The 25773-nt window shown below is 32.2% G+C and overlaps 1 protein-coding gene across 1 annotated transcript in view; it reads right to left on the bottom strand.

Annotated features, from left to right (window-relative positions):
• Positions 1-20614: 20614 nt before the first annotated feature.
• Positions 20615-25773, bottom strand: part of LOC134688199 (exostosin-2-like) — an 18963-nt gene continuing 13804 nt past the window's right edge. Inside the window, exons 8-12 of the mRNA XM_063548671.1 lie at positions 25285-25638; positions 23185-23222; positions 22377-22523; positions 21813-21996; positions 20615-21500 (exon numbers count right to left, since the gene is read on the bottom strand). Coding sequence (XP_063404741.1) covers positions 21383-21500; positions 21813-21996; positions 22377-22523; positions 23185-23222; positions 25285-25638 — 841 coding nt within the window. The 3' untranslated portion in view covers positions 20615-21382. The remainder of the gene's footprint in view (positions 21501-21812; positions 21997-22376; positions 22524-23184; positions 23223-25284; positions 25639-25773) is intronic.

Here is a 25773-nt window from a genome sequence, read left to right as displayed (position 1 = left end):
AAAAGTGTCCTGTACCAAGTCAGGAAGGTGGCCATTGTTATATTATTGTTCGTTTCTCTGTGTGTTGCATTTTAACGTTGAGTCGTTTGTGTTTCCTCTTATTTTTGAGATATTGAGATAAGACGTGGCACGGTACTTGTCTATCCCAAATTCATGTATTTGGTTTTCATGTTATATTTGTTATTCACGTTGTGTTTTGTCTGATGCTTGGTCCATTTCTGTGTGTGTTACGTTTCTGTGTTATGTCGTTGTTCTCCTCTTATATTTAATGCGTTTACCTCGGTTTTAGTTTGATACCCCGATTTTGTTTTTTGTCCATGGATTCATGAGTTTTGAACAGCGGTATACTAGTGTTGCCTTTATTTAGCAATAAATTTATATAATCCGGAATCAAGTCAGAAATATGAAAATAGTCTATTCTTTATAAGTATACCCGGTAAGTGTCGTAAATAGCCCAAAATAGAGGGGACTGGTCCTGTCTGGCATTCCTATCCACGCCTTTGTTCATACAGCCCTGTACTATGCTATTTTGATTTTTAAAGGGGAAAACATACCTTTTGATGCAATATGAACATTTAACTTCTAGAAAAAGAGCAACCCCCAATAAGATGCCATAATTTTTGTTTTATTTCAATTTTTTCCTTAACAACCATGATCCAGTTTGTTGCTTTTTCAAACAAGTAACCTCACTAATTTACCTTTCATCTAAAGTGTGCACCTATGCCATTCAATTCTAGCAAGAACACAGACATCATAATACACATTTACATTTGTTTTATGGGTATTATAAATAGTAGAAAGGTACCGCTCCTTTATGAAATCCATTTAGATGATTTGCAGTAATTCAAAGATCCTAAAGATGTCTCAAATACGCATTAAAAACGAAGACTGTAGCAGCGTACTTATAGACGAAAACATATTGAAATGTTAAAGATCACTTCATTTCTATATGTTCTGTTTGTTTCAAAAGACATTTCTTCTCCAAGGAGTATTTGGCAAAAAGGGGCCGGGAGGGTTAATGTTTTTTTTTAATTATTATTTCTAAGTGTATTTTAACGGATCTGAAATACTACTCAAACAATATACAATTTACTGCACACTTTTCTTAAGCGCTGCAAATATTTTTGTGTACGTCCAGTCTATTCGGGTAGACCATTTCAAATGAATCATGATTTCGGCAATGATGATGCTTTGATTCTTGATCAGGGTTTAATCAAGCTTCTTACAGTTTATCTTTTATAACAAATTAATATATCAAATTTAGACAAATATGTCTGTAAAGAACTTTATTAATACATAAAACTGTTTGGAATATCAATTTTATTCCAAAACGTTTCTTCCACTGTAAAATTCATGTTCTAAATACCTATTGTTGTGTATGATACTTAACCCACACGTCAAGGCCCCTACATTGACTATCGACTGCATGTAGACAAAACATGATTTAAACTACATGTAAACATTAAGTTTTATCAATGAGAGAGTAAGGCCGTGTTCACATTGACCTAAACTCGGTGTTGTGTAAGTGTAACTCACACATAAACTAAACATAATTACGTTCCCATTGATAAAACTCAATGTTTACATGTAGTTTAAATCATGCTTTGTCTACATGCAGTCGATAGTCGATGTAGGCCTTGTGTAGGTTCAGTGTACACAAAACTAGACATTCCGAACTGTAATTTGTACATTTATATGTAAAAAAGAAACGATTTTTATATAAAATTGATACTTATAACACTTATTAATTAAGTTCTTTACAAAAATATTTGTCTAAATTTGATATATTTATTTGTTATAAAAACACTTTACGTAGCCTTATCAACCCCTTATCAAAACTCATCCATCATCATTGCCGAACACATAATTCCTTAGAAAAGGTCTTCCCGAATCGACTGGACGTACACACTGACAGAAATATTTGCCACTGGTCTTTACTCAAACAACGTATCACTCATAAATGCATTACTGAAAAAGGGTGAGGTTAATTGTTTGTTTGTGTAGAATCTCAGATCCGTTAAAATACAATTAGAAATAAAAAAAAAATATCATGCTCTCCTTTTGCCAAATAAAAACTTGTAGAAACAATACCATTTGAAACAAACAGAAAAGATAGAAATGTAGTGATCCTTAACATCGCAATTCTTTTTCTTTGTCTATAAGCACTGATGCAGCCTACATTTTTAATGCGTAATCGAGACATCTTTTAACTACTGCAAATCATCCAAAATGACTTTCTTAAAGAAGCAACCACTTTAATTTAAAAAAAAGGGGGGGGGGCTGTCAGAGTCCGAATTTTTTTCTCGCGCGAAAGTTAATATTCATTTTTTTTCGATGGTACCAATTCAATATTTAACACTAGCATCTATAGGGAAACATTGGATTCAGACTATTTTTTCATTCTAATCATCTGTATGACCAGATTTGTTTTCAATCAAATTGTGGAAAAATCCATCCCCCCTTTTTTTAAAGTCAAATGGTCGTTCCCTTACTGCTAGAAAAGTTTTTCGAAAATTTGAGTTCGGTTCTACGTAATGAACATTTAAATGACATATAGTTTACAAGTGTGAACACATCTTATGTACAGGTAACTAAACAAGGTGTATAGATATGGACAAATCTTATGTGAATTTAGTGTAGATTACATTAAACCAAATGTAAACATGTTTACTGAACACGGCGTTTGGTGTGAACACGGCCTAATTGTGTTTTGTTTATGTGTGAATTACACTAATACAATAACGAGTTCCTGTCAAGTGAACACGGCCTTAGTAAAGTTATTCCTATGCAAGATCATGCAATGATGTATCTTATCTGTATATTGTTATGTATGTATACATGTTTCATCAGATAAAATTGTGTTGACTTATTTGTAATTACTGATAAAAAGATACAGTCATGTTTGTATGTTGTACAATTGTCTATTTATAACTGATTAACTAAAACATGTATTTTTTTTAAAATGTGAATGATTTTTTCATCTCTCTATTATTGACACTATAATCATGATAGATCTTTTTTCTGAATTAAATAATTTGACTTAAACTTCTAAAGTATTTTTTCTGGCTTATTTGTAAAACAAAGAAAAACTTTTGCAATCAATTCAATTCAATATTTTATTTACGTCTCACCTTATGTATAAAATTACACAATACATTTATAAAAGATACATTTTGTATACATAAGCCAATCTGTACAGATTTATGAGAGACGATAATCACTTAAAAGAATATGTTTATGTACATAATAAATATTAAACCTGAATGGTAAAATTATACAACAAAAGTATTTCATTATTATTTACAATATAAAACTTCTCGGCGTCGTTTAAGAATAAAGTTACAGGTTTTGGCACATAATCTTATACTATCTTGATTCGAAAATAAAAATACCATTTTCTGACAATCTGTAAAACTATTAAAATGTTCATCAATTTTAAGAGACTCAGTAAAAAGAACTTGTCTAAGATCATTATAAACAGGACAATGTAAAATAACATGATATTCATCTTCGACAATATTAAAACAATTAAAACAACATCTCTCTTCCAGCGGCAAATTTTCATACCTCCCAGTTTCCAGTCTAATAGGAGCCACCCCACATCTAAATTTTGCAAAGGCGCTTCTTTAACACAAAGGCATTAACAGTTTGCAGTAGTTTTCTACAACACACTCCTGCTTAAAAATATTATAGGTTCTTAATTTATTACGCCCATTTCCCCGTCTGGAAGAGGATGAACTAACAATACATTTCCACTCTTCAATATAATTATCAATCATTCTTGACATCACTGTATCAATAAACATATTTTTATTAAAATTAGTGTTTATATCACAAAAGTCAACCAATTCAAGTTCCGTGAATTGTTTTTTAACAATGAAATTCCAATTTTTCACAATTTTATGTTTCAGACCGACCTCATCTGCCCATATAAATATTTTCCTATTAATACGATCTGGCTCCATATTTACTAATCTGTGCCAGTGTCTGGAAATTACTTTCCATTGAGTATGGTAAATTGGAATCCACCCCATGTCTCCCATAATAGCTGGATTAGGTGTATATTTACCAACACCAAGGAAGAACCTACACGCTCTCATTTGAATCGCATTAATAAATGAGAAATTCTTGCAGCCCCAAATCGCGGCACCATATTCAACAATAGGACTTACAAGTGCATCAAATAGTTTTTTATAGACGTCATATGACATGCCACCAATAGCTTTACACTTAGCTATAACCAGACCTAGAGCTCTGTTTGCTGACCTAGCAACTGCTTTTGCAGTAATACTAAAGTCTAGAGACTCATTTAAAACAAGGCCTAGATAAGCATATTCGCTGCTAGTAGCAATATTCATATCCCCACACTTAAAGACGTGACTTGATCGTTCAAATGAGGTCGGTCTGAAATGGACAACATTACTCTTACATGAATTAATAGTAATTTTGTTGTCAGTACACCAATGATATAACTCATCTAAGAGGTTTTGTAACTCATTCTCAGTATTTGCTAACAGTACGATATCATCAGCATACAATAAAATACATACTTTTTCTCCCCCAATGTCAACACCAAAATCAAATGATTTTAAGTATACAGCTAATTCATTTATGAAAATGTTAAATAATAAAGGAGAAAGTGGACAACCTTGTTTTAAACCACAGTTCACAGTAAACCAATCTGTATTGAAGCTATTGACTCTGATCGAGCACCTGACCCCATTATAAAGGGACTTAATAGCCATACACATTTTTACATCAACCCCCAGAGATGTGAGTTTTTCCCATAACAATGTCCTATTTATCGTATCATACGCCTTCTTAAAATCGATAAATGCACAAAAGGTGGATTTTCGTAGCTTTTTACGAACATCGACTAAACTAGTAAGTGAAGATATTTGATCTATGGTACTCCTTCCCTTCCGGAACCCATTTTGATCATCAACTAAGGACTTATTATCTTCAACCCATTGAGACAGCCTCAAGTTTAATATATTACAATATAATTTATATGAAGCTGGGGCTAAAGCAATACCCCTATAATTTAAGGGGTCTCTTTTATCTGACATGTTATTTTTGGGTATCGGATTAATAATTATATTATTCCACATCTCTGGGACTTTACCAGTTTTAAAACACCAATTAAACAATCTATGTAAAAATATAATACAATTCTGGTTACATAAAACATCAGCTGGAATACTATCTACACCAGAGGCTTTGCCTCTTTTGCTTTTACATACGACATTAAAAACCTCTTCAAATGAAATTTCTTCTGTTAAAAGAAAGTCGCTTTCTGTCAAAACGGCTGGGCTATGACCGACTGGAATGTTCCTATCCGTTGTAACCTGGTTACCTGTTTGATTAAGTAGATCGGCATAGTCCGATTTCCACTTTAACAAAACATCATCAATATTTGAAGATACATTACCATTTGCGTCTACAACTTCCATTGGTATTAAAGTTTTGCGTTCTGAAGCAATTCCTATCTTACCTATCTTCTTCCAAAACGTTTGTTGATCAGTTTTTGATTCCAACAATAATTCTTGCTGCAATGTGTACCAGTACTTACGTTTTGCTTTTTGAACCTCACGATCGAAAACCCTTCGTTTTGACACAAAACTGGACTTTAACTCAACACAAGATACACGAGACAATTTGCCCTTTTTCCATAACTTTTCTGCACAACACATACCATTAAACAATACACTTAAATTATCATTCCACCAAGGTTTTTTAATTCTTTTTCTCTTATTACAATACATACTATCAGACATGACAATTACTTTTGAATGCAACTTCTGATTCATCTCTTCGCTGACAATAGCACAAAAATCAGTATAAACTTGATCAATATTACCTTGGGATACTTCATTTGTTTCAAGACCATTGATAGTATCTAAAAGTCGCAAATGTATATCATCGCCGTGACAAAAATTTGAAGGTATGTTTTTTACATCAAACTTAATAAATTCAGGACTACGATTTCCTGAGGTATGACACGACGGTAATGAGGCACTGATACGTGTATTTAACTCACAATACAACAAAGAATGGTCGGGTATTGATCTCGCATCCAACCCAGTCGTATTAAGCTTAGATTTTATAATTAGGTCCGAAGCTCTAATAACTTTGAAGTCTTGAAAAAAATGAAGATTTTCATAGCTAGTAATACAATAATCAACAACCGATTGACCCTTTGATGACACACATGTGAAATCATTGTTTGTACCAAGTCTACCGTTCAACATACAACAATTGCTTCTTGTTAAAAAATCAATAAATGTAGAACAGTAACTATTACGTGAAAAATCTATAACACTTCTCATATTTATACAATCGACTCCAGGAATGTAATCATACTCATCCCCACATCTACTATTAAAGTCTCCACAAATATAAAATAAACCATCATTTTGGAATTCATAAACTTGTGAAATCAATGTGTCAAAAAATAGTTCCTTGTCTACTTGCCTAGTAGAGTGATCAGGTGGAAGATAGCAAACACATATATTAAATCTAAAATTTGACAGCCTGTGATGCAGGTACAACCATAAAATACCTTCAAAAGATTGGTCTAAAATACCAATATCAAAAATTTCAGTTAAATAATTTTTAATTAAAAAACCAACTCCACCTGACCCACACTTGGCGTTTTTATGGATGCCATTTCTGTTATGACCAAACCATTTAAAATCATTTACAATCAGTACTTCATCTTTCTTTAGATGAGTTTCAGCTATACCTAAAACATCAAGATTTAAACATGAAATTGAATTTAAACGAACATTAAAATTGTCAGAAAAGGTATTTTTACTCCATCCGTTGACATTCCAAAAACCTATTTTCACCTATCTCCCTCCATGGTATTGACTTGAATTGTCTTGCATGTAATGTTCACTGTTATGTCTTGATGATCGGCGGTCGAAGCTTTCATTGTAACTACTACGTTGTGTGTGGTAATCAGAACTGTCCCTGTGTCGGCTGGTTGAAGAATGACGATCGTAACTTCCAGCGTGACTATTATGTTCACGATGCCTATTTGAACGAACATTACTGTGGGAATCTGAACGGGCGGATTCGTCAACAAGTCTAGATCCTCTCACACGTAGATCTGGGTTCACAGATTTCAGAGTTTTAGCTAGAACTCTCATATTTTCGGATTCAATGCGTTGTTGCAGGGTCATGTCAGGGTGTATATAAATGTTACTATATTGTCTGCTGACTTTAAGTTTATTTTTAGCTGACAAGATACTCTCTCGGTCATCTCTTGATTTACATGAGACAACAACTACGCCATCCCGGCCAGACTTGTTGATTTTACGTTCAACATTAAATGTACCTATTCTCGCTATTTTTAGACCCTCAGTGAATAAGGCCGCAACTTTTAATTTTAGGTTCTCATTCCGACCCTCTGGAAGATTTCGAATTATCACGTTTTTTGAAATATCTTGTGCTTGGTTTGTTGCTCTACTACCTATTTCACCTACTGTTTTAGAGACTCCATCTAACTTATCTTCAACTACTTTAAGATATTGATCAATATCTGACCTCAGTGCATCTACAATCTTATTTACATCCTTACGTATTTTTGATGACTCACTATTTACCCGTTTATCTAAAATCTGATTAAATTTCTGGGTCAACTTTTGTTCTAATTTCTCCTCTAAAGTACTTATTCGATCGTTAACGTCACTAAACATTGTCCGCATATCTGCTGATAATTTACTTATCATTTTTGTCATGACAACGGTGTCGGCAGTGAGTTCTGTATCAATATGTATGTCTGCTTCGACATCAATATTTGGAGATTTGTTTTTTGTTGGTGCACTTTTTTTTTCTGGATGTTTTGCCGATTCGCCAGTCTGTTTCCGTGCCTTTTTACTTACAGGTACTTTTATAACTTCAGATGCTATTCTGGGGGAAGCTGTGCCACTAGAATGTTTGCGTTTATTACTATTCATAACAACTGTTAATGTGTGAATTCCTCCCATAGTTTTAAACTCCATAAATCAATAATGTTTGCTTAACTATTGAAGTTATCAATCTCCCATTATGCAATCATATAAAGATTTAATAAAGATATTTACAATATGATATATAGAATACCACCCTATTTTTAAGGTTCAGTCTGGTATCTATCATTTCTTATACCTATAACACACCAGAACTTTGCAACTACATGATGTCAATATTGATGAATTCTGGTCTAAACCTCCAGTTTTCACCTGTTCTTATTCGCAATTGATATGAAACTAGAGGCTCTAAAGAGCCTGTGTCGCTCACCTTGGTCTATGTGAATATTAAACAAAGGAAGCAGATTGAAAATTGACTACAAAGGTCAATAACTCCTACAGGGGTCAATTGACCATTTCGTTCATGTTGACTTATTTGTAGATCTTACTTTGCTGAAAATTATTGCTGTTTATAGTTTACCTATATCTATAATAATATTCAATATAATAACCAAAAACAGCAAAATGTCCTTAAAATTACCAATTCAGGGGCCGCAACCCAAAAACAGGTTGTCCAATTCATCTGAAAATTTCAGGGCAGATAGATCTGACCTGATTAACAATTTTACTTCATGTCAGATTTTCTCTAAATTATTTGGTTTTTGAGTTATAAGCCAAAAACTGCATTTTACCCCTATGTTCTATTTTTAGCCGTGGCGGCCATCTTGGTTTGATGGCCAGGTCACCGGACACATTTTTTAAACAAGAAACCCCAAAGATGATTGTGGCCAAGTTTGGATCAATTTGGCACAGCAGTTTCAGAGGAGAAGATTTTTCTAAAAGATTACTAAGATTTACGAAAAATGGTTAAAAATTGACTATAAAGGGCAATAACTCCTAAAGTGGTCAACTGATTATTTTGGTCATGTTGACTTATTTGTAGATCTTACTTTGCTGAACATTATTGCTTTTTACAGTTTATCTCTATCTAAAATAATATTCAAGATAATAACCAAAAACAACAAAATTTCCTTAAAATTACCAATTCAGGGGCAGCAACCTAACAACGGAATGTCAGATTCATCTGAAAATTTCAGAGCAGGTAGATCTTAACCTGATTAACAAGTACCCCATGTCAGATTTGCCCTAAATGCTTTGGTTTTTGAGTTATAAGCCAAAAACTGCATTTTACCCCTATGTTCTATTTATAGCCATGGCGGCCATCTTGGTTAGTTGGCGGGGTCACTAGACACAATTTTTAAACTAGATACCCCAATGATGATTGTGGCCAAGTTTGGTTAAATTTGGCCAAGTAGTTTCAGAGGAGAAGATTTTTGTAAAAGTTAACGCAGGACGACGACGACGGACGACGACGGACGCCGGACGCCAAGTGATGAGAAAAGCTCACTTAGCCCTTCGGGCCAGGTGAGCTAAAAAGGAGCCTTGGTGGCCAAGTGCTTTAAGAAGTTCTATTACTTTTATCAACTAGCCAGTCAACATTGAGGTTGTAAGTTTGAACCCAGTGCACTCAACACAAATCTTAATTGACTTGGATTGTCAGTTTTCCTATCAAAGGTCAGTGGTTTTCTCTTGGGACTCTGGCTTCCTCCACCAATAAAAACTGTCCGCTTCAAAATAGCCAACAACATTTGAAAAAATTTACTCTTCAAAGAGGCGTTTAAAGACCAACAACTAATTAGTATAATAACAAGATGGGAGCCACATGTTGAGAATGATCTGCATACCCTTCCGTGCACCTGAGATCACCCCAAGTGTTTTGGTGGGGTTCACATTGTTAAGTCTTTTGTTTTCTATAATGTGTATTATGTTCTGTTGTTTGTCTGTTTGTGTTTGTATTTTTTAGCCATGATGTTTTCAGTTTAATTTTTTTCACTTATGAGTTTGTATGTCCCTTTGGTTTCCTGTGTCTCTCTCTTATCTCTTAGGCAATAATACTACATACTCAATTATCCTTATTTGACTTTTGTTATGTTTCAGTTGTTGTAATCTAATTATATTTATAAGACTTGCTTCATCTTTGGGTTTTTACTTTTTTTTTTTAAACAATTATGGACTTTGAAGTGTATGTATTGTATAATGATGAAAAAAGTGAAGTTAAACTTTTAACAACATTTAATGATAGCATACGCACATATATATATAATATATATATATATATATGTTTATCCATGTAATGTGTTACATTTATCATGTTTAATATATATACAGGTAACATTTTACATAAAGATCATATTTTATATTTCATTTTTATCTTGTTCTGTTTGATTGACAGTTACAAAATTTCTAAATGTTTTTAACAGCACAGGTTTAACATCCTATAATGTTCATTTTATACAGCTTTCCAGTGTCAGAACTTTCTTCATTTTTCAAATATCATCCTATATATAACACTGCAAAGTTTTCTTCCATTGTGATGGCTAGAGAACTTGGATATTTTATGCCTAAGTATTTGGTATTATAAGTGGTCAGTAGTTGACCAGTGTTGTCCAGTATATGTAGTGTATGACTGCTATAGTCAGCTACAATAACATTGTCTATTGGTGTGGTTATAACTGACACTGGATTGAATGCACTGTGCCTGTTGAAAGAAGGAAGTCCTGTGTAATAACTAATGGCATCTCCTTTACCTAACACAACTACTCTTGGAATAGCATATTACTGGATCACAAAAATAGTACCGTTCAGGAAACTAGTTATAGACAGAATATATCCATCAAATATAGGTCTATTGTTTTTATCTTCTATATATCTTTTCAGATGTTTACCATCTGTATCCATAACAACAACCACTTTACCTCCACCTACTATCACCTTACCATCTTTTGTCACATGAACTCTGGCAATGGTAGACAATTTATTAAAGTATATAGAATCTGTCACTTTATTAGATCCAGCCTTGATCTGCTTCAGTCTTGATTCCTCTGTAGCCAGTAGGATGTCATGCTTATCCCCTTCAAGTTTAACATTCTGTAGAGATGTATGTGGTGTATTAAAACAGATTGAAACCTTTTTCAATTCCATCACCAATCCATAATGAACCATCTAGAGACACTGCCAATCACCTGATGTCCACCATTTTGGTCTGGTATTCTTTAATGTTTATTAGTTTAATAGTGGTCGTAGAACTGCTTTCTCCTGCTTCTGGCCGACCAGTTACTTCTTTGTCCTGTTGGTCTGCCTCTTTGTTTTGTTGACCCATATCTTTTATGTCAACAATTCTATGGTCTTTTTCTGACTTGAATTTAGAATGTACTTTATCCTTACATTTACTACACATCAATAAGTCACAGTCCAGACACTTCCATTTTACTTTAGGGTCTCCTTCACACAACTGACATTGTACTGGACATTGTCCTTGTAGTAAGGACATTGCCATATTGAAGACGAAATATGCAGCTCTCTTTCATCAATTTTTTATAAGTAATAATCTACAACATAACACATATCTGAGATTTGGTAACTTTCATAAGTGTAAACATTTGATAATTTATCCTATAAATAAAACTAGATGTGGGTTAATGTCACTTAGACAGTTAACCAAATACATGCACAAAACATAGTATAGTTATGAAATTTACAAGTTATGGAAGCTCCCTTGTTATGTTTTGGAATAGACAACTTTTGAGTTCGATGCATTTCCGTCAAAAACTCCGGTTTTAGTGAACGTCATTTGTGCGTTTAGGGGCGTCGTCACTTCCATTCCAATGTTGAGCGAGTGGTTGGAAAACTATAATTCTATTTTGTACGAATTATTCGGAAATTGAATTCTCAAAATTGATAATTAGCACTGCTGTTATTAGGGAATCGTCATTAAGTACCTACAGAACAACCATTATTTCTAGTTTATCCTGCACAATGACGATCACTAAGACGCTTGATGAAAGTTATTAGTGCAGGGATACAGGTGATCCTCTCTATCTGGTAAATGACGTCCTAAAGGCGCGTAAAGTTGACGATTTTTTTTCCGCTGACGGATGAACTCGAAAGTGGTCTATTGAATTTGAATGCATCAACAAATTTTCCCTGATGACCCCCATTTTTCTTTTTACAATTCTTTTACATGAACAATGATAAACTGTCTGTCTTGTTTTATTTTAATTATTTTTTAATAGTTTTTGAGGACTTAAACTTGTCAATGATAATTAAAGCTATGAAATGTCAAGAGAGAACATTTTCCCGCCAAAATTTCAATGGCTTATATCTGGATAACAATCACAGTGACCTTTATATTTTTTTATCTTTTGATTCCTTTATAAATTCCCTATCAATATATGCTAGTGTTTTAAAAAGTTAATTATTTTGAAACTGAGAAGCCAACTCCCTTAACCTTACCCTCTTGAAATATGCTTGTGAAATAAAAAAATATAATTATTACTATATCTATTTAAAACAAGATCAACTATCTATATAGGTATGAAAAATAATTATTGTAAAGAAATTATTCTGGATGATAATTGAAAGACAAGCCTCTAATGCAAACAAGAACTGTGAATCCATTTATTTTTGTGGGTACTAATTTTCATGGTTTGAAGAAAACTTGCATATTTATAGAAATTTAATTTCATTGTTCTGGCAAAGTCTGCATACATTCCTTCAGAAAAAATGTAATTTGTTGAACATTTAAATTTGTGGTTCACCTGTACCCACAAAATTCAGAAAAATAGGTATCCAAAGAGGAATAATGAATCCACAGTATGTACAGGTTATAGTACAAATAGAGAAAATATATTGACAAATTTGGTATCAAACAAGACCTATACAGTATTTGTTCACTGAAATGAGGACCCAATGGCCTCTGATGATGCTACAAAATGAATGTGTATTCCTCAGCTTCTAGTAAAGTTAAAATGATGTATCTAATCTGTATTGTTATGAGTATATACATCTATCCCCAGATTAAACTGTGTTGATTTATTTGTAACTACTGATAAATAGAAACAGTCATGTTTGTATGTTGTACAATTGTCTATTTATAACTGATTAACTAAAACATGTTATTCTTTTAAATGTGAATAAATTTTTCATCTCCCTTTTATTGACACTATAATCATGATAGATCTTCTTTTGAATTAAAGAATTTGACTAAAACTTCTATAGTGCTTTTTCTGGCTTACTTTTAAAACAAAAGAAAAACTTTTGCATGGCAACTGTTTCTGTAAAGAGACTTCATTTTAATATAGAAAAAAAAAAAAAAAAAGATTTGAAATCAACAAATTTGACTTGTCATTATAGATATGCATTGAAAAAATATAGATTCGACATTTTTTTTTTAAACAACATCATTGGATGTTAACAAGTTACTTCTTTTACCATGTTTACTCTGCTGTTGTATTGAATAGCTTTTGTTTTTTTGCCATGTAATTTTTGGTTTGTTTCGACTTATGATTTTGAATAACTCTTTGGTATCTTTCATCTGTCTCATGATGTTTAGTTGTTTAAATCCACACATTATCTGGAGGACAAGTAAAAACAATACTGGATTTGGCAATTGAATACTTTGACATTATATGGTTGCAATGACAAAATTGATGGTGTAGGTATTCTATCTCATTTATCCTGCAGCTCTGTTAATGTGATGAACATTTTCAACACTATTCCAAGATGTAGGAAAAAATGAAAAGAAGAAAAGATCCTTTCTATAAAACTTTCCTTCAACAAGAAATGCCTTCATGTCATCAACTTGGGTAATATCCCTTATCATATATCAGTTTAATCGAAAATACCTTTCTATCTTAAAGATCAGTCTACCTATTATTTCTTAAACCTTTACCAAACAAATTGCAACTTAAATTTTCAATTACAATCATGTTTTGCAGGATTTCAATATTGATGACTTCAAGTCAAAAGTTCCTGTTTGCATCTGTTCTAGTTCCCAATTCACATATAATAAAGATATGAGTGTCACATGAGGGTCAGGATCTACATACTCTTTTAAGAGCACCTGAGATCTCTCAAAGTTTTTGGTGGGGTTCTTGTTGCTCAGCCTATGATTCTTTATGTTGACAGTTTTATTGTTTTCAACTTATGAGTTTGAATGTCCCTTTTGTTTCCTTCGCCTCTCTCTTATCTCTTTGGCAATAATACCACATACTTAATTATTCTTGTTTGCTATTTAGTTTTGTATCAGTTATAACCTAATTAGTAATTATATTCATAATACTTTTTTTTCTTTTTATTTTAAATAATGGACTTTGGAAGTGTAATGAACATTGTATAATAATGAAAGAATTAAAATAATAGATTTACAACATTTAATAATAGCATACACACATATAAATATATATAATTCCATGTTAAGGGTTTTACTTATATACAGCTTACTATTTACCTCAAGATCATATTTTATATTTCATGTTTATATTGTTGTGTTTGAATTACAGTTTAAGAATATCTACATTTTTGACAGCATAGGTTTAACATCCTATAATGTTCATTTTATACAGCTTTCCAGTGTCAGAACTTTCTTCATTTGACATATCACATCCTATATATAACACTGCAAAGTTTCCTTCCATAGTGATGGCTAGAGATCTTGGATTATATATACCTATCTCTGAAGTTTTGTATGTGGTCAGTAGATGACCATTGTTGTCTAATATGTGTAATGTATTACTGCCATTGTCAGCTACAATAACATTGTCCATTGGTGTGGTGATTACTGTCTCTGGGTCGAACGTGATGTCACAGTTGATGAGAGGATGTCCGGTGTACTTATTGATGACATCTCCGTGACCTAATACAACTACTCTTGGATTAGGACACATTTGTACCACAAAAATATTACCATTCAGGGTACTGGTTATAGACCAAATATTTCTTTCAAATATTGGTCTATTGTTCTTATCTCTTATATACCTTATCAGATGACTACCATCTGTATCAATAACATCAACCCATGCATATGCACCGACTATAACTCGACCATCTTTGGTCACATGAACTCTCTTTAGATTGGTTATGTCTTCGCAGTATGTATAATATGTGACTTTATTAGACCCAGCCTTGATCTGCTACAGTCCTAGTTCCCCTGTAACCAGTAGAATATCATTGGAAGGGGTAACAGCTATATCATATACCCTCATATTAAAACTTGATAAGACCTTCATCTTGTCTCCTACTAGTTTAACATTCTGTAGGGCTGTATATGATTTAAAGAGATGGAAACCCTCCTCCTCATCTCCATCACCAATCCATAATGAACCGTCCAGGGATACTGCCAAAAAATTTATGGTACTCATTTTGATCTGGTATTGTTTTGTGTTTGTTAGTTTAACATCAGTTTCAGAACTGCTTACCCCTGATTTTCGTTGACCAAAGATGGACATCTTTTTGTTGTCTATTTGGTCCACTTTCTTGTCTTGTTGGTGCACATCCATGCCTTTTTTGCCCACTTCTTTTATGTCAACAATTCTATGGTCTTTTTCTGACTTGAATTTAGAATGTACTTTATCCTTACATTTACTACACATCAATAAGTCACAGTCCAGACACTTCCATTTTACTTTAGGGTCTCCTTCACACAACTGACATTGTACTGGACATTGTCCTTGTAGTAAGGACATTGCCATATTGAAAAAAGAAAAATATTCAGCTCTCTTTCATCGATTAATCAAATAATAACTTACAGCATACAACATATATGAGATTAGATATTTTTCATTAGTTTAAACATTTGATTATTTATCATATAAATAAAACTAGATGTGGGTTAATGTCAAACAAGAACTATACAGTAAAGTCCACTGAAATTGTAACAGTGGTTTGATTCCGCCAGTGTACTTTATCCGGAGGATGAACATTCTTAGTGTTTTTTATCCACCAAAAAAAAATTCACTTCAGAGTTTTTAATCTGAGTCCAGTGTGGAACATCCACCACTTTTGATGAGATTCTAAAGATTATTTTTTTAAGGTGAATTATATAAAAAATGGAGCTTGGTATTTTTTGGGGCCTTTTGAATAAACTAAAACTTGCATAGTTGATTTATGTAAAAAAAAAAGTACAAAGTGAACTAGTGTTTTTCTTCCAATGAATGTCTAAACAAATGTTATTAACCAGTAACGTATTACACTAGTGATTGTGTTTCTGGAATGATTGCACTAGTTAATTTGAACCGGGATTTATTTCACAAGTATTTAAGATTCATTCATTGATGAAGTGTTTTAGTTCTCACTTTGAACACATGATAACACAATATTATGCTTTATTTACGAATTATATTTTCATAATTTTCTAATCCATCTAATCATATGCTTTTAAATTGTAATATTCATATATATACTTGATTGCCGAAGTTTTTCTGTGCATTTGCGATTTGTTAGACATATTAGAGATATTAAATCATATCTTCGAATTCTATGTCAATACTATTAATCAAACTGGTTTCTTGATAACTATTCTCATTCTAACCCATTATTTATGTAATCTATGAACCGGTCTAATATAAACAAAACAATGATATGAAGATCAACTCATTCACACTATTTGCGTCCAATATTCTCTAGTGAAAAACAGCTAACCGGGAATGAAATCAGGGTGGAATGAAATTACGCTTACAACATGAGTTTTTTTCTATAAAGGATACAATGACCTATGATGATGCTACAAAATGAATTTGTAATACACAGCTACTAGTAAAGTTAATTAGATGTATCTAATCTGTATTTTATTTTGACCATTTTAATGTTGTAGAACTTTTACTCTAAGATTTTTCTGGACAGAGATGGACAACATTCTACAAACCAACTATCTGTTGATCGAATGTTATTCAGTTATAATGTAAATCATATATATATGAGATTAGATAATTGTTGTTAGTTTAAAGATTTGATAAATGACCATATATATAGAGTACCCCTTACCCCCAGTACACAAGATTTGTCAATAAATTTCCATGTGATCGTTTTTAGTCCTCCTACAAAATACAACTATTTCCGTTTTAGATCATTTGCATAAAACAGTAAAGGATAAGTCTAAAGAGTCACAAATTATTAATGTAAAGTCTAGAGAGTGAATGACCCTATGAACTATGAACCGACCAATCACAAGCTGTTTTAAATATTTCTGCTTTAAACCGGTTGTTGTTGTATTTTGTAGGAGGAATAAAAACGATCACATGAAAATTTATTGACAAATCTTGTGTACTGGGGGTAAGGGGTACTCTAAGGGCAAACACAATGCATATCATCTGAAAGATAAACTTTTCCTGAATCGAATGGTGTATGTTACAAAAAATTTGAGACTGAATTGACAGAGAAATAAGGGTTTTAAGCGGAGAGGTGAAAAAAGTAGTTGGGTACCTTCTCGTAAATATACGTTGATAGTGGTTCTTCCAATGGATAGAAACAAGTGCCTGTGAACGGAGTAGGTTAACTCCTTCAGGTCGACCTAAATTAACACCCATCATAATAACTGACAGTAAAGGGTTTAATTTACAGTCTCAGGCATTCACATCAGCTGAGAAAGATCTAACCTGGTAATACGGGTATTGTATGAGAGGAGCAAGAATTATAAATTGTAGAGAGTGGATTCGAGAGTCTATTGATGCGATTATAGAAGAAGAAGGCAATATATGGGTGTACATATGGGCAGGAACTTGTGACTTTACTGCTAAAAACGGGAAATATATATATATCCCTGCATACACACGACACTGAATCAATTGTTGAGGACTTTATTTCAGAAGCCAACCTTATTATCAAATGCGTCAACGCCCATCCCGGATATAGAGTAACTATTTTAGAAATACCACTATATGGCATTGTAAGTTGGAATTGGGCAGCAGGTATAGGTAGGGACGATAGAGAAAGGTTTCATGACCACGAAAAACAACTGGAAGAACAAGTAATAGCTGTCATTCGAAAAATAAGAGAGCTTAACGAAGCAAGCGAAAGTTACTCTCCAAAATTTAGCTCAGACCTTACACTCATACAAAAATATAGAACAGGTTAGTAACCATCAAGTAGCCAGAAGGGTACAACACAGATTTGAATTATACTTTGACGGGATACACCGTAGACAATTACTCTCAAAAGTTTGGCTGAAAAAAATAGAACAACAAACAATTAAAGACTGCTGGGAAAATATAAATTAGTATTCTATGATTTAAAAGAAAACATCTTATCTCTAAATTGTAAGCGCAGGTTTCTCCACACTAAACTGTATTGAATTGGAAATCCTTTACTATTAAAACTACACTTTGTTATACATCAATAGAAAAAGAAAAAGAGCAGCGTGGGTTACTCCACACTAAACTGATTTTTTTTCTGTATTGAAAGTGAACAAAGGACCAAGGTTATTTTAGATTTTAACAATCACAAGGTTACATTCTTCTAGACAGTAAGCGTGGATTCCACCACACTAAACTGACAACGTATAAAGTTTGGCTGCATTCTCTGGAACAAGTAAGCGTGGATCTCTCCACACTAAACTAACATTGTATTTCTAGTGATAAACAACCAAAGGACAGAGGACATTTTAGATTTTAAATGCTAATCCCATGCAAGGTTTTAGTAACACTATCCTGAACAGTAAGCGTGGATTACACCACACTAAACTGACATCCTATAGAGTTCGATTGCATAATTCTGAATAAGTAAGCGTGGATTTCCCCACACTATACTGACATTTTTCAGAAATTTATAGTTGAGCCTACAAACCGAAAAACAGTGTACACAAATGCTTTCATTGTCAATACAACATATATGCTCCCCTACACATGTGCATAGTCCCAAAAAAGTGCATTTACTGTCATTACAAAATACATGCTCCCTTGCTCCACAGGTATTCCATTAAGAAAGATGTGGGAGGATAGTAAAGAAATAAATGTACTTAAGGAATGACTGTAATACCTTTTCTGTCTATGGAGATCAAAATATCGTTATTTAATAGGCAGAAAAAATGTTAGTCATTATTTATAATTTAATTCTAAAAAACATGAATAACCACAGTCACAGTACAAAAGTATGTCTATGAGCTGATAGACAGCACATTGTCAGCCAATCAGAAGATGTATACCATTATCCAAAAATAATGTCCTGTCCTACCATCCCACATCTGTTTTAATGGAATAGCCCTAACATATTACATGTGCTGATTATTATGGTTGTTATGTTCAACATGTTGTTTCTTTCATATTCTGTTAATTTACATAAAGTAGTTTTTGATGATTTCATTTTAAAATCTCAGTTTTTTTCTTAAAAATTATTGAAAAAAATCAGAAAAAGTTAGAGATGTAAAAGTGTTTAATACTTTTCAGAATTTTCCTTTAGCTGACCTTAAAATTTTGTATTAGGTTTATATTTTATCACTTAAATCATGATATCAGAAAGTTGCCTTGAAATGAAAATAATTCAGAATCTAATAGATATTATGTATGGTCTTTTTACTTTCGAATCAAGAAATTATTAAGTGTTTTCTTGAATCCTTATTTTATCATATTTCCAATGTTTTTGTTATGTTTTATCATTTGTACACTGCCATTCCATTATATGCTAGGTTCAATAAAACAATCTAACAGAAATGTGTTGTCATAGTTACCAATAACATGCTTTGTGGCGGTTTATTATTATTGAAGCATGTGATTTATGAAGCCCACAGGAAGGTTACACTTAAATATAGTTGTGATGGGTTGCTGTCTCATTGGTATATATATCCAACATATTTTTTATAAGTCACCTACCAACGAAGTCAAAGAGGACTTAAGGTTTGCACTCTGTCTGTATTTCCATCAGGTCAGTATGGCAAATCTGTTTTCCACACTATTTTTCTTTGGGCTTGAAGATATGGTTTTGATATTTACTATTATGATTTATCTGGGAAAGTAACAAATCAACTCTGAGTTTTGTTCTGGTCTGATATTGTTGTGCAGAGTTATGGTCCTTGGACTTGGCAAATTCACTCCAATATTCAGTTTTCCACACATTTTCTTGTCATGCTTGAAGATATTACTAAGTAATTTGATAATTCGAATATTGTTTTATCATGACAATTTACAAATCAAGTTCGAATTTTGTTCTAGTCTGATGATTTTGTGCAGATTTATGGTGCTTGGACTTCGAAAATTCATTCAAATAATCAGTTTTCCACACTTTCTTTGACATGCTTAATCATGACAGTTACATTTGGTTAAGATTTAAGTTACATGTTGAGGTCCATTTCTCAGACATTCAAAAGATCAACTATGTGTACATTCTATCCAACAGGCTTTTTCAAGGTACTTAAATCAAATATGAGTTTCTGTAGTTGGAACTTTATTTAGCTTTTGTAAGCATTGTGTCAACTATAGTTGGACCTTTCCTCAGCCTTTGTAAGCATTGTGTCAACTATAGTTGGATCTTTTCTCAGCTTCTGTAAGCATTGTGTCATCTATAGTTGGTGTATGGATGATTCAAGTTGTACATGACTCTCTGGAAGGGTTCATATAATCTTGACTGCATCAGCAGGGATCATTGATATTGTGATATTTATGCAAAAATCTAAAGTGTGCTCCTCTGCCATTAAATTCTAGAAAGAATATTGACATTGATATATAAACTTCCATATGGTTTATGGGTTTATACATGTAATATGTTTTGCTGGTTTTTTTTTTTTTTATAAATTATGCAGCACATCAATTTTAAAAAACAAACAGACAATGGAAAACAAATGATGAAGTTTAATGAAAAATCTACAAAATGATCTACATTACATTCAGATTCACAATAAAAGTTTATTCTATGATGATAACACTAAAATGCAATAACCTTTGTCATGTATATTTATGATCTATTGTGTTCGAGAAAATTTCTTAAATTTTAACCTGTGAGTCATGTTTATGATACAGACTTTTTTCAAATACTAATTACTGTTAAAAAGTCAAAATATATTGCACTGTTTATGATTGTGTATAGTATATCTCATCTAGACCATATGTATAAAACCTTAAATAATCCGACTATGAAAGTCTATATTTGATAATCATCTGTAAAAAGAAAATTTAAGTGAATTTATTATGAACCATTTTATGAAAAAACACCATTATTATTATGTAAAAAACAGATTTCAATAAAAACATGGCATAAATCTTAAAAACAATCTTACATTGGTCAATAAAAATAAATTTGAAAGATTTATAAAAACCAATCCTACTGCAGGCTTTCATATTAAACATTTGTTTTAAAAATAAAATTATCTGTGTACAAACATCTTGCAGTGATATAGTTGGCTAGCAGACGACAGCTTATTTCATATTTAGTTTTTCGGTTTAATATTTGAAAATGTCAAACTCATTTAAATTTCATACACAACACAATATGTCATTCATAATAATTTTTACTATTTCTATTGAAAAAAAAGGTTCTACATTTGTACAACATTTCATTCTAACATTTTGCACTTCATTCACAAAATTACTGCTTGACTTTTGACTTTAGAGCGCCATCTGTAGGACAATAGGACAATGATCACTCCCCATGACATCCTGTTGTATAGCATGCTCACACAAATCTTTCTTTAATCTGTCTGATAACACAAAGTAGTCCAACCTCCTGAAATACAAACATTAGAAATATAAAGCCTTTTAATAATAATTCTACTCTTTGGTTTAAATCCACCGCTACTCTCAATGATGAAGAACAATTAACCACTACACAAAGAAGGTAGTTGTTTCAAACGAAAATAAATCATTTTGTTCATAAAAATGTCTGAAACAATTATCACATGATTTACATTATCACATGATAAAAATATATTTAACTTAAAAATACAGACATACTGCGTATCACTGTATCAAAGTTAATTACTTTATTAAGTCTCCTAGAGTAACATGTAATTGTGATACCCAAAACTGAAATATTTACCATCCCACATTTTTAGCTCTTGCATTCATCATATATGTCCAGAAGGACAAACATTCCCGGGCATTAGGGTACAATTCTCTGAAAGAGTCAAAGAATCCCTCAGCTAACAAGTCTGTAAATCCTTGTCTCTCGTCGTCATGGAAACCTGGGGTTTTGTTTCTGTTTGTTTTTGGATTCTTGAGATCTGAAATAAATCAAAGCATTTTTATTGTAGACTGTAACATCTCACAAAAATTAGTTAGAGTTTCAGTGTTGTAAATTTGTTTCCTTGTTCAATTAGTGTTGTAAAATTTCATACTTTCTACATACTAAAAGTAGGTACACTGCAGATGTAAAAATTACTTTGTTGCTTCAACTCCACATCATCAAGCTGTAGATCAAGTATTAAATCATTCCCTTTCTGAGAAGTTTCTTGGAAGGACGGATGAAGTGGAGCGATAACTAGACTTGCCTCCACCTGAGGCAAAGCAGGTAAGAATATATTTGTAGTTGAACTCAATAGAATCAATAGAACAATAATGACTATAAAATATCATTTAATATTTTATAGTCCTTTAAATATACCTGTTTCCTGGTGAGCTACATTTAAATCTCCACAATATATAACTGGCTTCTTGGCATCTAACCCTTTCATATAGTCTCTGAAGGCTACATCCCATTCCTTTGTTCTGTATTTCAGTCTGACAAGGCCTTTACCAGAGTTAGGAACATCTACAATAACATAAGACTCAGACTAGAGAAAGGTATGTATACAATGTGTAGTTCTGTATTTTAGTCTGACAAGGCCTTTACCAGAATTAGGTACATCTACAATAACATAAGACTCAGACTATAGGAAGGTACACTGTAAAGTGCATTATACAAAACCTGTAGAATCATACTCTTTATTTTGTATGTCATGTACTGTATAGCTGTTTATTTTCACGGGTGTGAAATTTCCAGATTTTCATTGAATAAGGTATACAGAATATTTAACCGGTTGTTATTTTGGCGTATTCAAGGCTTTTATCAATACCTACGCATGCACCCTTTTAAATTGGACTGATTTATTTTGGTGCTTTTGTTCTATCCGTGGATATAAGCAAAAATTTACACCCCACGAAATAACCACCTATACAGTTTTCAAAAGATCTTTTTAAAATGTATCATGGTGTCAAAGTTCTTTTTGTGTCTATTGTGGAAGAATAGTTAAAGATAGGATATCAAGGGAATATGTGAAGGTATGAAGGTAACTATTATCTGTAGGGTACTATGCGTTTACAAAGCCATATGTTTTAAAATTTTATCATATCATTAATCAGACTATCATTCTTATAATAGACTCTTAGCAGTCTTTCAATCTTGTTTACAACAGATTCTCTGAAGGACTTACAAGCGCCAACTAGGTAAAAAATATAATTATTACTATATCTATTTAAAACAAGATCAACTATCTATATAGGTATGAAAAATAATTATTGTAAAGAAATTATTCTGGATGATAATTGAAAGACAAGCCTCTAATGCAAACAAGAACTGTGAATCCATTTATTTTTGTGGGTACTAATTTTCATGGTTTGAAGAAAACTTGCATATTTATAGAAATTTAATTTCATTGTTCTGGCAAAGTCTGCATACATTCCTTCAGAAAAAATGTAATTTGTTGAACATTTAAATTTGTGGTTCACCTGTACCCACAAAATTCAGAAAAATAGGTATCCAAAGAGGAATAATGAATCCACAGTATGTACAGGTTATAGTACAAATAGAGAAAATATATTGACAAATTTGGTATCAAACAAGACCTATACAGTATTTGTTCACTGAAATGAGGACCCAATGGCCTCTGATGATGCTACAAAATGAATGTGTATTCCTCAGCTTCTAGTAAAGTTAAAATGATGTATCTAATCTGTATTGTTATGAGTATATACATCTATCCCCAGATTAAACTGTGTTGATTTATTTGTAACTACTGATAAATAGAAACAGTCATGTTTGTATGTTGTACAATTGTCTATTTATAACTGATTAACTAAAACATGTTATTCTTTTAAATGTGAATAAATTTTTCATCTCCCTTTTATTGACACTATAATCATGATAGATCTTCTTTTGAATTAAAGAATTTGACTAAAACTTCTATAGTGCTTTTTCTGGCTTACTTTTAAAACAAAAGAAAAACTTTTGCATGGCAACTGTTTCTGTAAAGAGACTTCATTTTAATATAGAAAAAAAAAAAAAAAAAGATTTGAAATCAACAAATTTGACTTGTCATTATAGATATGCATTGAAAAAATATAGATTCGACATTTATTTTTTTAAACAACATCATTGGATGTTAACAAGTTACTTCTTTTACCATGTTTACTCTGCTGTTGTATTGAATAGCTTTTGTTTTTTTGCCATGTAATTTTTGGTTTGTTTCGACTTATGATTTTGAATAACTCTTTGGTATCTTTCATCTGTCTCATGATGTTTAGTTGTTTAAATCCACACATTATCTGGAGGACAAGTAAAAACAATACTGGATTTGGCAATTGAATACTTTGACATTATATGGTTGCAATGACAAAATTGATGGTGTAGGTATTCTATCTCATTTATCCTGCAGCTCTGTTAATGTGATGAACATTTTCAACACTATTCCAAGATGTAGGAAAAAATGAAAAGAAGAAAAGATCCTTTCTATAAAACTTTCCTTCAACAAGAAATGCCTTCATGTCATCAACTTGGGTAATATCCCTTATCATATATCAGTTTAATCGAAAATACCTTTCTATCTTAAAGATCAGTCTACCTATTATTTCTTAAACCTTTACCAAACAAATTGCAACTTAAATTTTCAATTACAATCATGTTTTGCAGGATTTCAATATTGATGACTTCAAGTCAAAAGTTCCTGTTTGCATCTGTTCTAGTTCCCAATTCACATATAATAAAGATATGAGTGTCACATGAGGGTCAGGATCTACATACTCTTTTAAGAGCACCTGAGATCTCTCAAAGTTTTTGGTGGGGTTCTTGTTGCTCAGCCTATGATTCTTTATGTTGACAGTTTTATTGTTTTCAACTTATGAGTTTGAATGTCCCTTTTGTTTCCTTCGCCTCTCTCTTATCTCTTTGGCAATAATACCACATACTTAATTATTCTTGTTTGCTATTTAGTTTTGTATCAGTTATAACCTAATTAGTAATTATATTCATAATACTTTTTTTTCTTTTTATTTTAAATAATGGACTTTGGAAGTGTAATGAACATTGTATAATAATGAAAGAATTAAAATAATAGATTTACAACATTTAATAATAGCATACACACATATAAATATATATAATTCCATGTTAAGGGTTTTACTTATATACAGCTTACTATTTACCTCAAGATCATATTTTATATTTCATGTTTATATTGTTGTGTTTGAATTACAGTTTAAGAATATCTACATTTTTGACAGCATAGGTTTAACATCCTATAATGTTCATTTTATACAGCTTTCCAGTGTCAGAACTTTCTTCATTTGACATATCACATCCTATATATAACACTGCAAAGTTTCCTTCCATAGTGATGGCTAGAGATCTTGGATTATATATACCTATCTCTGAAGTTTTGTATGTGGTCAGTAGATGACCATTGTTGTCTAATATGTGTAATGTATTACTGCCATTGTCAGCTACAATAACATTGTCCATTGGTGTGGTGATTACTGTCTCTGGGTCGAACGTGATGTCACAGTTGATGAGAGGATGTCCGGTGTACTTATTGATGACATCTCCGTGACCTAATACAACTACTCTTGGATTAGGACACATTTGTACCACAAAAATATTACCATTCAGGGTACTGGTTATAGACCAAATATTTCTTTCAAATATTGGTCTATTGTTCTTATCTCTTATATACCTTATCAGATGACTACCATCTGTATCAATAACATCAACCCATGCATATGCACCGACTATAACTCGACCATCTTTG

Source organism: Mytilus trossulus, chromosome 10 (genome assembly GCF_036588685.1).
Source record: "Mytilus trossulus isolate FHL-02 chromosome 10, PNRI_Mtr1.1.1.hap1, whole genome shotgun sequence".
Lineage (NCBI taxonomy): Eukaryota > Metazoa > Mollusca > Bivalvia > Mytilida > Mytilidae > Mytilus > Mytilus trossulus.
Note: the sequence above shows the minus strand (reverse complement) of the source record. Positions and strands in the feature narration are given on the sequence as shown.